Source organism: Montipora capricornis, chromosome 12 (genome assembly GCF_036669925.1).
Source record: "Montipora capricornis isolate CH-2021 chromosome 12, ASM3666992v2, whole genome shotgun sequence".
Classification (NCBI taxonomy): domain Eukaryota; kingdom Metazoa; phylum Cnidaria; class Anthozoa; order Scleractinia; family Acroporidae; genus Montipora; species Montipora capricornis.
The window spans coordinates 24,469,976-24,484,975 of record NC_090894.1 but is presented as its reverse complement, the minus strand read 5'-3'; the positions used below and the strand labels follow the sequence as shown (position 1 = coordinate 24,484,975).

General features: G+C 41.2%; 1 protein-coding gene across 3 annotated transcripts in view; it reads left to right on the top strand.

Moving 5' to 3' along the window:
- The window catches only part of LOC138025196 (tetratricopeptide repeat protein 28-like), a 16,032-nt gene that overhangs the window by 409 nt on the left and 623 nt on the right, over positions 1–15,000 (top strand). The window contains exons 2-4 of one of the 3 annotated variants that reach the window (XM_068872391.1): positions 212–323; positions 11,691–14,352; positions 14,746–15,000. The exon at positions 14,746–15,000 is cut by the window's right edge and continues 623 nt beyond it. In XM_068872391.1, coding sequence (XP_068728492.1) covers positions 11,754–14,352; positions 14,746–14,753 — 2,607 coding nt within the window. In that variant the 5' untranslated portion in view covers positions 212–323; positions 11,691–11,753 and the 3' untranslated portion in view covers positions 14,754–15,000. Of the gene's footprint in view, positions 1–190; positions 324–11,690; positions 14,353–14,745 lie in introns of those variants that run through there. The other 2 variants (XM_068872389.1, XM_068872392.1) reach the window with 2 other exon arrangements.

Below are 15,000 nucleotides of genomic sequence, written 5' to 3'. Positions count from 1 at the left end.
AATGCGTGATCGAATGTCATTTTGTAACTTACTTGGGTCACGCAATCGTCATTTTTCACGAACCTTAGCATTATTGTTGAATATTCCTTGCTCGTTTCATGTCTTAAACAGAGCGGCCAGGCCACAGTCTTTCTTAAATAAAATTTCGAGTTTTCATGGTCTTCGATCTTCTTACTTTTTGGGCAATCTGCAATATCACGCATTATGATAGCGAGGACAAGTGAAAGCACGGCCACATAGCACATGACCATCTTAGCACCACCGTCTTGGCTTTCGGCAGCATGGCGGCCTTCCGGAGAGCGGCAAGTCAGCTTGAAGATCAGGTAAGCAGCGGATAAATAACCTCTTTTAAACCGATTTCTGTGCATAGGAAAGTAGTCTGATCTCTTGAACCTTGTCCTTGCATGTGTGTGAATTGTAAAGTTTCGACATCTGCAATGACCTGCAATGTGCCTTATATTAATTTTAGGTTATATGATCATGAAGAAAAGACGATTTTTTTTTACTTTCGTTGTGGGTTAACATCTCACATCTGTTTAGTGCCAAGGCAAATGTTATATGTGAACATCGTTGTTTTTACGCCCTTGAACATTGAACATGTATCAAGTTGAAGAAACAATTTGGGTTTTAGTCCGCATTTTGTCATCCAAATGGACACGTATATCGGTTAAAAACGTACAGAGTACTGTGTTGTCACGGAAACTACTCGCGTGTGACTATGAAGAATATCAATATTTTAAAAATAGCAACACGCAAAATGATATCGACGACAGGTGACATAACACATGACAATGTTTGCATGTGGGTCGTCTCGGCAGCATGGCGGCCTTTTCGGAGATCGCCAAGTCAGCTAGCAGATCAGTAAGCAGCTCGAAATTTTATTTAAGAAAGACTGTGGCCTGGCCTTTCTGTTTAAGACATGATATATTTTTTACGAAACGAGTAAGGAATATTCAACAATAATGCTAATGTTCGTGAAAAATGACGATTGCGTGACACTAAGGTAAGTTACAAAATGACATTCGATCACGTATTTAGTTATTTAGACTCAGTCTGCATTTTGTACCTATTCTGCATTTTGTACCCGGTCTGCAGTCTGCATTGTGTACTGACCGCGTATAACCATTGAGTTGTGAACAATTTAATTTTTTTTTTCAAAGGAAATACGTTGTCTGCAAAGTACACAATTCAATGATCAATTTGACTTATAATTCATGGCTGTATCTTGCAAAATATTATTCGCAATCCACTTCTTGGATACTCTTAAGATTAAGTGATGCATTACGTCGTCCAGATCACAGTCTGACAATTGAGAGTACATTGAGAGTACATTTCCCTCCTTTTACATACTTGGAACTCCTCACATATTCTGTAGAGAGTTCTTCGACTTATAAGCAAAGATTGCGCAATTTCCTCCATACTGCAACCGACTGGAATTAAAAACTCTACCTGATCAGGATTTATGGGAATGAAAGGTCTTCCCTTACTGCCAGAACGTACGCATTCCCGCGTAAGAGCTTCTGACGTTGGCTGTAGCAGGTTCGTTACTTCCAGGGTAAATAATTTGTGCTCCCATCGCTGTAATATATGACACAATAAGAAAAGTAGCTCCTCCAGACGTCCGCTCCCCGTAATTCTTTCGTTGTAAACAATGTCTTTTAGACCTGTTTTTTTGAAGGCTATGACCCGTTCAAAGTTGATCGTGAGTCTTTGTACTTAACGGTGACAATGTTTGCCTAGCAGTTACGATTACAATTAAACAGCAAATATTTCTATTTTTGCAGTTACGATCACAGTTAACACCAACGATTAGTAAGTAATTCTGCACTAATGATTGTGGTTTAAAACCAATGATTAGTACTCCTACACCAACTATTGTAGATTTACACCAGGCCTTTTCTAATTTTGCACAAATGGCTCTCCATAACTTCTTATGGTGACCACTCTTTGGACTGACATTAAATTTATTATATATGCCAGGTGAAGACTTCCACGTTAAGACCATGCTTTATCCTTACGGCTCTTGCCGACGATGGGCATGTTGACTTTTGGTTACACAATGTCTCTTCTTATCTTTATCAGATGGATAAGGAGATTGAACACTAAGAACATGTCGCGAAAAAATACAAAAAAGTGAAAGTTTTGCCAGATGCGGGCATATGAGCCAAAGTTGCGTGACTTGTCACGTGTGACTGTTGCATGACACGTAACGAGGCAAAACAAAACCCTTGCAGGAGGGCACTCGGTTGGCTTTTGTTTGCCTAGCCGTTGGCTAGGACTTTCACCGCTGACAAGGCGGTTGTCGTTTTCCCATTTCACCTCTGGGAGTGAGGTTGAAATCCCGAGGGATCTCTGAGCACCTTCCTAAAACCAGTTCGCCCAAGGTCGGGATTACCCGATGGGTATTTTCGACTGGCTTGATTTCTCCCTATACCCTGTAACACAACATCCGCACGAGTCGTCAAGCAGTGTTCAGAAAGTGGCCAACTCTCACCCACCATAGACTTCACCAGAATCATGAGCTACTATGAGTGAGGTGTAATTCTCTTATATATTAAGGTGAGAATTCGGTTGATTAAGCTTGTGGGAAGGCAGTTTTGTCCCACTGTGCTGGCTTGTGCTGATAAGCATTCGCATAACCGCTGCTATGTGCGACCGACCGACCGACCACAATGGGGTCGGTGTCCCACCCCCTATATCTGCCCACATTACTTTTGTGCAGCTGATATTTTCCAAAAAAATGATGGAAGCAATGCATTAGTGTATTCACCATTTTATTTTATTTGAAGGTATTCCTAGTCTTATTCATGTTAAAGGTTTGTTAAATTCTTTGTGTTATTTTTGCAATAATTAATTGCCATTTTTGTTGATTTGCTGAACGCAATTTTAATATTTTATATTTTGTGTAAACAGCGTCACTCGCACTGACGATCGATCAAAAATTTAGCTGGCTGGCAAATGTGCAGTACCGTCAGTTCACTTTTTGCACGGAGATACGAAACTGCAACGGAAAATTCTCATAAGTCTTATGTTTAAAAACACACCTTTTAGCTCGACTTATGTCAAGAAAAAATAAAATCTATCTTGCATTTTACGAGAAGGGACCGCTTTTGAAAATGAAAAGATAACTCGACGCGCAATAAAAATCGCATTTAATAAGAAGCAAATTTTACTTACCTCAAGGAAAACTTGAAATTATCTTCCCTCCTAAATAGAAGGTCGCTTGGTCACGAAAAGAACAAACTCAAGCAGACTAATCGCTAAGTCTTTGGAATGTTTCGTTTTTACAACGAAATACTGAATCGTGAAGTCTAAGTGTCTGGGAAATAGGGCAACATTCTGTAAATTTTAATACCGGACATGTTTACAGTTACTAGTGATATGATTTTAATTTTCAACTTCAAATTTCGTAAAGTGACAAGACAAATGATTCCATGAAAATGCAGGCAGTTTGTCACAACCGGAGATGATTGGTCTCACTGTTATGGTTGGTTTGTGAATTTTCGTTAGAATATAAAACTCTGGTATTCTAGGTGGGTTGGGTGTTTGTGAGAGCCATTTTTTGGCTAGTACTTAAACACGGAATGCCGGAATGATGGAATGCCGGAACGGTGGAACGCCGGAACGCCGGAACGCCGGAATACTTAAACACAGAACGCCGGAATACTTAAACATGGAACGCCGGAATACTTAAACACGGAACAGTTGCGAAAATTCTGACAATTGGAACACATGGTTCCCCCTCCCCCCCCCCCCCCCCCCACAAGTGTTCGGGGCAAAAAATTAAAGTACAAAACAATGGTGAAATATGAACCCTTTTACTGTCGTAAAAAAGGTTGCTATTATTCATTGTAGTGAAGTACAATAATAATCAAGTATTCTCGTTTGTTTCACGATGTGATCAGTTGTGATGTAGATCGCGACGTTTCACCTGCATACTGCTAGTCTTCATAAGGCGATGATGTCGAATGGTTACGCGTCACCTTTTAAACAGGATGCTCCGCTGTGATTGGTTGGTTTTCAGCAGCTGTGATTAGGGTCTGAGAACCTAGGATCTGGAAACGCTCCGTTGACGATACTTTCACCATCCTGGATCGCGGAAAGGTTGATAGCTTCTTACAGCATCTGAAAAACCAGCAGCCTTCCATTTGCTTCACCATGGAGACGACTACAAACTCGCTTTCCTTGACACCGCAGTTTCAAGAGAACCGGATGGCCGTCTCACCACCAGCGTGTACAGGAAGCCTACGCACACTGATCAGTACTTAGCGTATGATTCCCACCACCCGCAATCAGTAAAACGCGGTATTGTCAAGTGCCTCTACGAGCGCGCTAAACGTCTCGTAGCAAAACCTTCTGTTATCTCCAAGGAGAAGAAACACCTGTCTTCTGTTCTTGTCTCTAATGGTTACCCTCTTTCTTTCTTGCAGAAAATCACCAAGACCAGGAAACCAAGTAGCAGTGCTTAGCCCACGATCGAGTACAAGTCTACTGCGGTTATACCCTATGTCAAAGGCCTATCCGAACAACTTCGCCGCTGCCTACATCAACAAGGCATACGCGCTGTTTTCAAGTCGGAGACTACATTAAGATCACATCTAGTACGACCGAAAGACGCTGTCGAGCCGACTAAACAAGAAGGCGTGGTTTACAGGATTCCCTGTGAATGCGGTAAACTCTACATCGGCGAGTCTGGAAGACCTATGTAAGATAGAATGAAACAACATGAGTGAGACATCCGACTTGCCCGTACCCAGACCTCCGCTGTTTCAGAACACGCTAACAACACCGGACACAACCCGCTTTGGAACAAAGTAAAGTTTATTGATCGTGATCCTCATTGGTACACACGCAGGGTCAAAGAGGCGATTCACATAAGACCTCACCCTACGACAGCGGACCGCCGAAGAAACAACACGCCAAAGCAGCTAGGATCGAAACGCACCAATCACAGCTGCTGAAAACCAACCAACCAATCACTGCGGAGCATCCTGTTTAAAAGGTGACGCGTAACCATTCGACATCAGCGCCTTATGAAGACTAGCAGTATGCAGTCGAAACTTTGCGATCTACATCACAACTGATCACATCGTGAAACAAACGAGAATACTTTATTATTATTGTACTTCACCACGATGAATAACAGCAACCTTTTTTACGACATTAAAAGGGTTCATATTTCACCATTGTTTTGTACTTTAACTTTTTGCCCTGAACACTTGTGAGGGGGGGGGGGGGGGGACCATGTGTTCCAATTGTCAGAATTTTCACAACTGTTCCGTGTTTAAGTATTCCGGCGTTCCATGTTTAAGTATTCCGGCGGAAGTCCAATATATATTTCGATCTACAATCCTCGTCAGCCAGTTTGCAGAACATGGCGAGTGCACGCGCAAGTTTTTCCCTTCATGTTGACTGTGCATGCCAGAATCGGGACTTTGCAGGCCAAATGAAAATTTCCACTTTAGATATTTTAAGAAAACAGCGGTAATTTACGAGGCAAACACTTTTTGAACAACAAAATAATGTATTAATTATTTCTGTGAATTCTGCCTGATACTTTGACAGTGTCCTAAATACAGTTCAAAGACAGACAAGTGGACATGATTTAATTGATTTCAAGTTAATTTCAAGTTACAAAGACAAAAGTGTCTTACATGTTCTTTCTCTCCAAGAAGATAACATCGAATACTAGTTACTACGTTTATAAACTACATGATTAGCTAATAAAGAAGAAACTAGTATTATCATAAATGGCAACTAATAAATGATGAAGCCCATGTGCCTTTTTGTTAACTCTTAACATGTGATTCCCTCTCTTTTGTTGAAGGAAAGCTCTGAGCTGTACATGAATTTCTTACTCACATATAAACACGCGAATGAGGAAATGAAATGAAAATAATTGAATTGATCGAACTTGATCAGTTCAGCGAGTTCCATTTTTGCAATAACTGTCAAAATTCTCACGCGCAATTTTATTGGCAATTGTCAATAAAACTGTGGACCAAAAAAACACGCAACATGTATCACAAGGCTAAATTGTGATAAACTTCACAGATTATATGCACAAAATGTGGTTTAATTGTTAAACCACTTTGTGTTTCTGTCCTTTGCAGTAAGAACAAAGTGATCTGTTCTGGTAACCAAGCGATAAAGAACTTTGCTTCCATGAGAATTCTTGCTCAAGGCACGGCCTCTTTGATCTAGGAATACTGGAAGCTGATGGCGGAGCAGTCCAGTATCTTTGTCGCCTTCTAAATAAAGGGTTGCCACATCTTTGATTGTTTCCTGGCACTGCAAGGGCATTGGAAAACTCCAGTCCACATTCGTTCTTTGCACGAGGGTGCTGTTCGATTGACCTCCCACCATTGACTGTGGCTTCATGACTGAGTAGTAGGATTCAACAACTGCTTCAGAAAATGGAAAGGAAAGGAACTTTATTTAAGTGTCTAATCTTCTAGCGCTGTAGAGCACTAATCAGGGACACTGTAAATTGAAATTAACACGTTAACGCAAATCAAATCAAATTTTGGCTTTTAAGGAGAGGGGAAAACCGGAGTAACCGGAGAAAAACCTCTCGATGCAGAGTAGAGAACCAACAAACTCAACCCACATATGACGCCGAGTCTGGGAATCGAACCCGGGCCACATTGGTGGCAGGCGAGTGCTCTCACCACTGCGCCATCCCTGCACAGAGCCACTCATAGCCAATGCCACATCAGTTGCAATACAACATTCTTTACCAGCCATCTGGTAGATGGTCTCATTAGTATAGAAAGTTGAAAAGGCAGTGGCTTGGTCCATCCTAGCAATGCAGACAACGTGGTCGTATTTAAACGTGAATCTGTGTCTTCAATCTCGAATTCTTCACTCTTGACCTCGAATTCTCTCAGTAATGTTTGGCAATGTACCTTTTATAGAGGAGGAAACCAGTCATTTCGACAGTCACCTAGATTGTTCCACACAACTTGATAAACAGCATCCTTAAACGACTTGTGTACTTGCTGTGATAGGAATGGCAACAAACTTAACTCCCGTTCTTCATCTGCCAATTTTGTTTTGTGAGGCAATGAGCACACACACTTGAAGAACGACTCAAACTCAGCATTTCCATAGGCATTAAGAGCAGTTCGTTGATGTGCAGAGAATTCACTGCCGGATGATCTTTGTATGAGGCACAATACATCCGGTGTTTGGAAACAACCTGCAAGCACATGAGCTGCATTAGTGACGTACTTCATGTACCTGGAATCCATTTTGTCAGCAACAGTCTGACAAAGGGAAGCCAAATCTTCCAGACAGTCTGCAGGGGTTCTGTCCGCCCACTCAATCACCTTCCGTTTCTTTCTTGTCACTCTGTCAATCCCGTGTCTCCTTTACGACCATCCAGCCCGGCAACAGCCCCACCCCTTTGAAAATACACTCGTCAGCATTTTCTTTCTTGAGATCTTCATTGTGTGCGTTTAGCTTTGGGAAAAGTCTTTCCATAAGGTGACTTCCACATCGTTGGGTGACTGCTTCTCAATGTCTTCTTTCATGGCGAGGAGGATAGCCCTTACCCTGGGCCACCATTTCGTGACAGATCAGATGCACTGGTCCAATGATTGGGCCTTGGTCATCATCTCCATTGGCTTAGAGAGAATGTCGATGATACCACAAATCTCTTCCCTTCAGCAAGTACTTCTTCTCTTCTTCTTCATCGTCAGTCTCTCTCAACTCTGGGTGGGCTTTAAATTCTCATATGTCAATGAAGCTATTTTTACTGTTAATTCAGCTGTAGTGAATAATTTAGATCTTCTGGAGGAGAGAGCCAAAGCATTGATGTCCCAGGAAGATTAGTTCTTTTAGAGCTACACCGTGGTTCGTGAGCGAACTGGGGCTATTGAGGCTGTCGGGCATTCTCTTTGGGCTTTGGCAGCGTCTTGGATTATTCAGCTGCGATTGACGCTATTCGCGATCAAAGACTTGCTTTCATAGAAATGCTCACCGAACGTCGCAAGCAATTGCAAGTTACCATTGTTCAACTATCAATTACGTCTCCGTGGATGATAACCTCACCTGATTTTACACTGGCTTTCGACGATTATCGCAAAATGAGGGACAAGTTCGCAGCTGTAGTGAATAATTTTGATGTCCCAAGAAGATTAGTTCTTTTAGAGCTACACAAAACAACTCTTTTAAGAGCCAAAACATAAAGAAAAGCCTTGGCCTACATTACTTGATTGCATGTTTTGTTTTTTGGAGTTTACTGTTTTGCGCGCATTCTACAAATATAATTAATAATTTCTTTAAAAAAATATGGTTATCACTATCGTCGCATTCACTGCCATGTGTCTAGCATTCAACACTCAGCAGGATGCAGGCGTGGTTAAAGGCATAAAACCCAAAAGTAGGTTCTGGACAGGATCCGGTTGCGTGCGTGGCCAGCATGGGGTTATCATGGTTCTGGCCAGAAATCGCGTTGCACACGATGCACACCACCAGAAATGCCCCTGCACGCGCAAGATCTAGTCGAGTTCTGCCATGCTCTGCAGACTAGCTCGTCAGTCGTCCGCCGTTTAAAAATACGTATATCGTTCATGTAAGAGACATTGGAATGGTCCCCGCTTTCTCAGACATCATGTACGTCATCACGAGACATCTCATCTCAGTGGAACAATGCGTCCACGCGTGACTACGGCACGCGGAATCTGAAAATAGTTCCTCTCGTTTTTAGAGTTCATCAATGGGTCTTCTTTTACATCGAGGAACGCGTACACTAGAGGGAAAGAACACTCAAAATCGCTCAGCAATAAGGAGTAACGATCGGCCTTGTGAAAACATTGTAGAAAGAAACATAGTAGTTCACATTCCGGGTGCCGTAGTCACGCGTGGACGCGTTGTTCCACCAAGATGAGATGTCTCGTGATGACGTACATGAGAAAGCGTGGACCATTCCAATGTCTCGTACATGAACGATATATGTATTTTTAAATGGTGGACAACTGACGAGTACGGTTTTTTTTCAAGAACAACTATTGTACAGTTTTATTAGTTTAGCTAAGTGAGTCGAACGTGTACAGAAGACGTGATGTCAAGTTATTCAAGTTATTCTCGATATTGAAACGCGTTCTTGGCTTCGACAAATGAGATTTCACATTTGGATATCATAGAAATGTTTCGTCTGCAGATACACAAATTATTTTGGATAAGTTTGTCTTAACCCTCCTGAAAATAAAACAATCAATTTCCCATTCAATCAACCTGGTTGCTCAGTGGCATCATATGAGCCTGTTAGGCAAGAACCCAACTCAGTGTGCTGGTGGTTTGCTGCTCGTATGTTTGTAGTTTGAGAACAATGTATGAGTTGGGACTTCTCCTCTAGCCAACCTAGCCTAGTTTGCTGAGGGAGAGGATAAAACACGGAGCCCTACACCCATAAAGTACCCTATGGAGTACCTTAATGGAGTACCCCTAAAAATCATTTATTGGTCAAATTAAATACTTTATCAAAAAGGTGAAGCGTTTAGATGCACATACCTTTATTTATTTCGAGCTTTCCAGCTCTCTGATTGTTACAGTTCGATGCAGTTCAAATAAATAAAGGTATGTGCATCTAAATGCTTCACCTTTTTGATAAAGTATTTAATTTGACCAATAAATGATTTTTAGGGGTACTCCACAGGGTACTCCATGGAGTAGGGGTTCGCATTTTGTCCTCTCCCGTTTGCTGAGCCTTTTATAGCCAAATTAATGTGCATTAGCCAAAGGGAAAAGGCACAATTAAGTTATGCTACAAGTTTTGCTGCCCATATATCAAGAAACTGCCACACCTTATAAACAGGTTGTAATTGCTGATAGGTTCTTATGTTATTTAAATCATGAATAAAATTGTGAAGGTTACTATTTTGGAGAATAAGCAATCCTTCTTTACTAATGACAATTAATTTGATTATGTATATCTTTCATTATAAAACCTCTTACTCCTTTATGCATATTCCTGAAATAGGCAATTTTATGGGCAACCCCTAAAACCCGGAATCCGGAATCACAGGTCATTGTTTTACCAATACAGAGAGTAAAAACTATCCTACACATTCATAAAAGCTAACCTTAGGCCTAAAAACGTTTGTTTAGGCCTAATTAGGCCTAAGGTTAGCTTTTAGGATAGTTTTGACTCTCTGTATTGGTAAAACAATGACCGGTGATTCCAGATTCCGGATTCCAGGTTTTAGGGTTGCCCCTCAGTGACCTAGCCTATGAATGGCTGCACGGCTGCCGGTAACCTTGTATTGATACAGACCTCACTGCTTTTGTCATGTAAATTTGGCTTTTGTAATTCTAATTAGTCGACATTAACATTAGAAAAGCACAAAGGTTTGTATCAAACAGGGTCACTGGCAGCCTCACTTCCATTCTTAGGCCCGGTAACTTAGCTACAACTGTAATAACAATGGAGGTGACAGGCCTACACAACTCCTATCCACGTGTTTTCAGCCAGCTTAGAGTTTGGCTCGAACGATTATGGCTTTTAAGGATCTGCCCCTTTTGTACAAAACCATCGGGGGATCTTGAAATATTTTGCTAAGTAGTAGTTGTTGCTGGATAAAATGCCTTTTTTTTTTAGCGGTATGTGTTTCCTTTATATTGGATAGATTTGGACCTCTTAGATAAGTGAATTTCAAGTAGTCCTGCTAGAAATCTTATCTCAGGATTTGAAAACTCTGTCAGAATGGAACATAGGCTTAATCAAACGAAATAAATGTAACAAATATGAATGTGACATATATCACATAAAATGGAATATTACACTCATAATGATGTCACATCCTGTTTTTTTGGTGTTGGCTACATACAGCAAAGGCTCTAAGATATGTTTCTCTGACAGCAAATTTCCTGCCAGAGAAGCATATCTTAGAGCATTCAGCTTTAGATAAGAAAGATGAAATGGGATGCCATTGTTTTCCTACAGGCTGTTTTTTCCTCATTGCATAACATAATTTCTATTTTTAATGTTCCTTTATTATTATTTTATAAAACGCTTTAAGGTAATTCCTTTGTAATTCTTCTACTATCAAACTTTTTTTTAAACTTGGCATAATTAACATTCATGATATGAACATAAAAAAAATGCAATAAAAAAATGGGGTCACCGTGCTTGTTTACGCGTCAGCAGGCTCTTTAAATGGGGTATTTTTACTGCTTGCGTGTTAAAAATTCGAATCACCTTCATACAGAATTAAGTCTTCGTTACTTGAAAGATACAAAATTTTACTTTGAAAATAAAGCTTCTTTTATTCACATAAGCAGTATTGCTTCATCTACGCCGTTTTTATTGCTTGGTTGTGGGAATAGTGCACTCTTTGGGACAGTTCAGTGGTTAGCTTGAAGTCCTCGCCTTGGCCAAAATACACCCAGTACGGAACTGTTTTTCAAAAAAATTCATGTTCTACTACCAAATTTTTTTCTTCTTCAAATATGTTCTTTATTAGACTGTTCTTAGCAAATACCTGAAAAGAAATTCGGGGGTCACCGTGCTCGTTTGAGAGAAAAAGAGCATTTATTTCGCTATTGGGCTTAGTTTGAGGGAAATGTCTTACGTTTTGTACGCGCACGTGCTCATGAGCGCGCGCTAATGACGCGAAAATCGTGCGCAGTAGGGATGCGCAATGCAATACCAAGGAATTACCTTAAGTCAGTCATTTTTCTTCTAGGTGCACCCCAGATTTCTGAGAAAACCTTTGCAGTTCTGATTATCTAGAACAGTGGATAGAAAGATGGACGTTTTGGAGCAGCATATGCAAAAGCTTAGTGTTGCAACAAAGGAGGGAAGCAGACGACAGAGGGGTTTGGCTTGTTTCGATCTGGGTAAATACTATTATGGCGTAGCCAACTTTAATCAGGCCATTAGCAGTTACACAGAAGCATTAGCCATGTTTAAGGAAATAGGTTTCAGGGCCGGAGAAGGAAAAGCTTATTCGGGTCTCGGCGACGCTTATGATAGTCTGGGGAATTTTAAGCAAGCCATAGAGTACCACAATCAACATCTTAGTATTGCAAAAGAAGTTGGGGACATAGCTGGAGAAGGAATAGCCTATAGTAATCTTGGCAACACTTACTACAGTCTGGGGAATTTTAAGCAAGCCATAGAGTACCACAATCAACATCTTAGTATTGCAAAACAAGTTGGGGACAGAGCTGGAGAAGGAATAGCCTATTGCAATCTCGGCAACGCTTACTACAGTCTGGGGAATTTTAAGCAAGCCATAGAGTACCACAATCGAGATCTTAGTATTGCAAAAGAAGTTGGGGACATAGCTGGAGAAGGAAAAGCCTATTGCAATCTCGGCAATGCTTACGACAGTCTGGGGAATTTTAAGCAAGCCATAGAGTACCACAATCAACATCTTAGTATTGCCAAAGAAGTTGGGTACATAGCTGGAGAAGGGAAAGCCTATGGCAATCTCGGCAATGCTTATCACAGTCTGGGGAATTTTAAGCAAGCCATAGAGTACCACAATCAACATCTTAGTATTGCGAAAGAAGTTGGGGACATAGCTGGAGAAGGAAAAGCCTATTGCAATCTCGGCAATGCTTACTATAGTCTGGGGAATTTTAAGCAAGCCATAGAGTACCACAATCAAGATCTTAGTATTGCAAAAGAAGTTGGGGACATAGTTGGAGAAGGAATAGCCTATTGCAATCTCGGCATAGCTTATCGAAGTCTGGGGAATTTTAAGCAAGCCATAGAGTACCACAATCAAGATCTTAGTATTGCGAAAAAAGTTGGGGACATAGCTGGAGAAGGAAAAGCCTATGGCAATCTCGGCAACGCTTATGGCAGTCTGGGGAATTTTAAGCAAGCCATAGAGGACCACAATCAACATCTTAGTATTGCAAAAGAAGTTGGGGACCCCTTAGGGCAGGCATTGGCGTGTTATCATCTCGGTCGTGTTCATGAAATTTCAGACTCCTTGAGCAAAGCTCTTAATTACCATCGTCAAAGCATAAATTATTATGATGAAACAAGGCGTCTTCTTCAGTCAGAAGATGCATGGAAAATAAGTTTTCGTGACACAAAGCAGTTTGCGTACAATGCTCTGTGGACAGCACTCTTGAAGAGTGGAGAGGTAGATGAGGCTTTGTATGCTGCTGAGCAAGGACGAGCCCAGGCTTTGGGAGACATTTTAAAGATGCAATACAGTGTTGATGAGAAACCTTCATCGGCACTCACGACGAAGTTAAGTTTTGGAATGAACGATTTGCCTTCACAAACTGTTCTCACAGCACTTGATGGGAACATGATCAGCTTCTGGTTGCTAAGAAAAGATATCGGGATAAATTTTAGACAAAAGGAAATCGAAAATGGAAGTGCCAAATCACTGATGGAAAGTACTTTTAAAGAGATCGGTGTGGGAACTGTTGTACAATGCGAGAATCGTTCCCTTGACAGACAACGCAACGACTTCTTGTGCAGTAGGGAAGCTGTTGAGGAAACAGTTCACTCCTTGAGCTTCCCTGAGAACTGTCTACAGCCCTTGTATGATGTCTTAGTCAGCCCTATCGCAGACTTGCTCCAGGAAGATGAGTTAGTCTTTGTTCCCGATGGACCATTTTGCTTGGCTCCTTTTTCTGCATTGAGTGACTCTGTCAGGATCCGTGCCATTCCCTCGCTGACTGCTTTAAAAGTGATAGCTAGTGCACCTGACGACTTCCAAAGTAAGAATGAAGCGCTGCTTGTGGGCGATCCCTGCTTGAAGGAAGTCACTTGGGGTACCAGTAAGCCCATGTATGAACAGTTGCCATGCGCGAAAATAGAGGTGGAGATGATTGGAAAACTTCTGCACACCACACCTCTTACAGGTCAAAATGCAACCAAAGCTGAGGTGCTGAAAAGAATGAAGTCAGTTGCTTTAATCCACATTGCTGCACATGGAGATGACCAATTTGGAGAAATTGCTTTGGCCCCAAATCCCAAACGCACATCACAGATCCCGGAAGAGGAAGATTACATGTTAACGTTGAGCGATGTTCACGCAGTTCATCTTCAGGCAAGACTTGTTGTGCTGAGTTGCTGTCATAGTGGCCAGGGAGAGGTGAAATCTGAGGGTATTGTGGGAATAGCCAGGGCTTTCCTGTGTGCTGGTGCCCGATCTGTTCTGGTGTCACTCTGGGCAATCGATGACAAGGCGACCTTGATGTTCATGAAACGTTTCTATGAACACTTAGCAAATAAGGAAAGTGCAAGTACAGCTCTTCACCATGCTATGAAATCTCTTCGGGAGACTTATTCTGCCATAAAATACTGGGCGCCATTTGTGCTAATTGGTGATGATGTCACCTTTGAATTTGGGCAACACAAACGCGAAAAGAATGGTAAGTGCTATTTGAATATAACTTTAATGACTGAATTGCTGTACTCTGTGAATGTTTTTAATCAGCAAGTTGTCGAAAGGAGCTGGTACCTTCTTCAAATAGAAATGGTTTTAAAATCGGTTGCCAGTGTAGATATTTTTACTCGAACTGCTTTGGCTAATACCTGATCTCTGAATGCCAGTTGCGCACGAGAAGTGAAGTGAAGTTAGCTATTGAGGTCTTACAGTCTACACGTCGAAGTGACACTGAATAGGAATTGTTGCTGTTAACCAAGCACAAATGGTTTCATGAATTAAGTTAATTGAGATATTATTTACTTCCCAATAAGAACGAAATTCCGCATTGCTATTTAACCCACTATTTGTTTCTTTCTTTATTGTTTCTTTTTTTCAGAAACGTGAGAAAAACAATTGGACTCTGATGCGTCGATGTGTCATTTTCCTTTCTTCCTTTCTTCGATTGTATGAGTAATACTGTCCAAGTCCTTGCATTTGTGCCTTGTTTTGTAAGGGTCTGTACCAGGATTAGTTACTCACTTGATAGAACTTAGGGATTGGCAAAACGGTTTGCTTCCATAACTGAGGATCTAGTCGTCGTGTTTTTTGTTTAAATACTTCAAAATAACTCCAAGCTTTTGCTGTATATTTC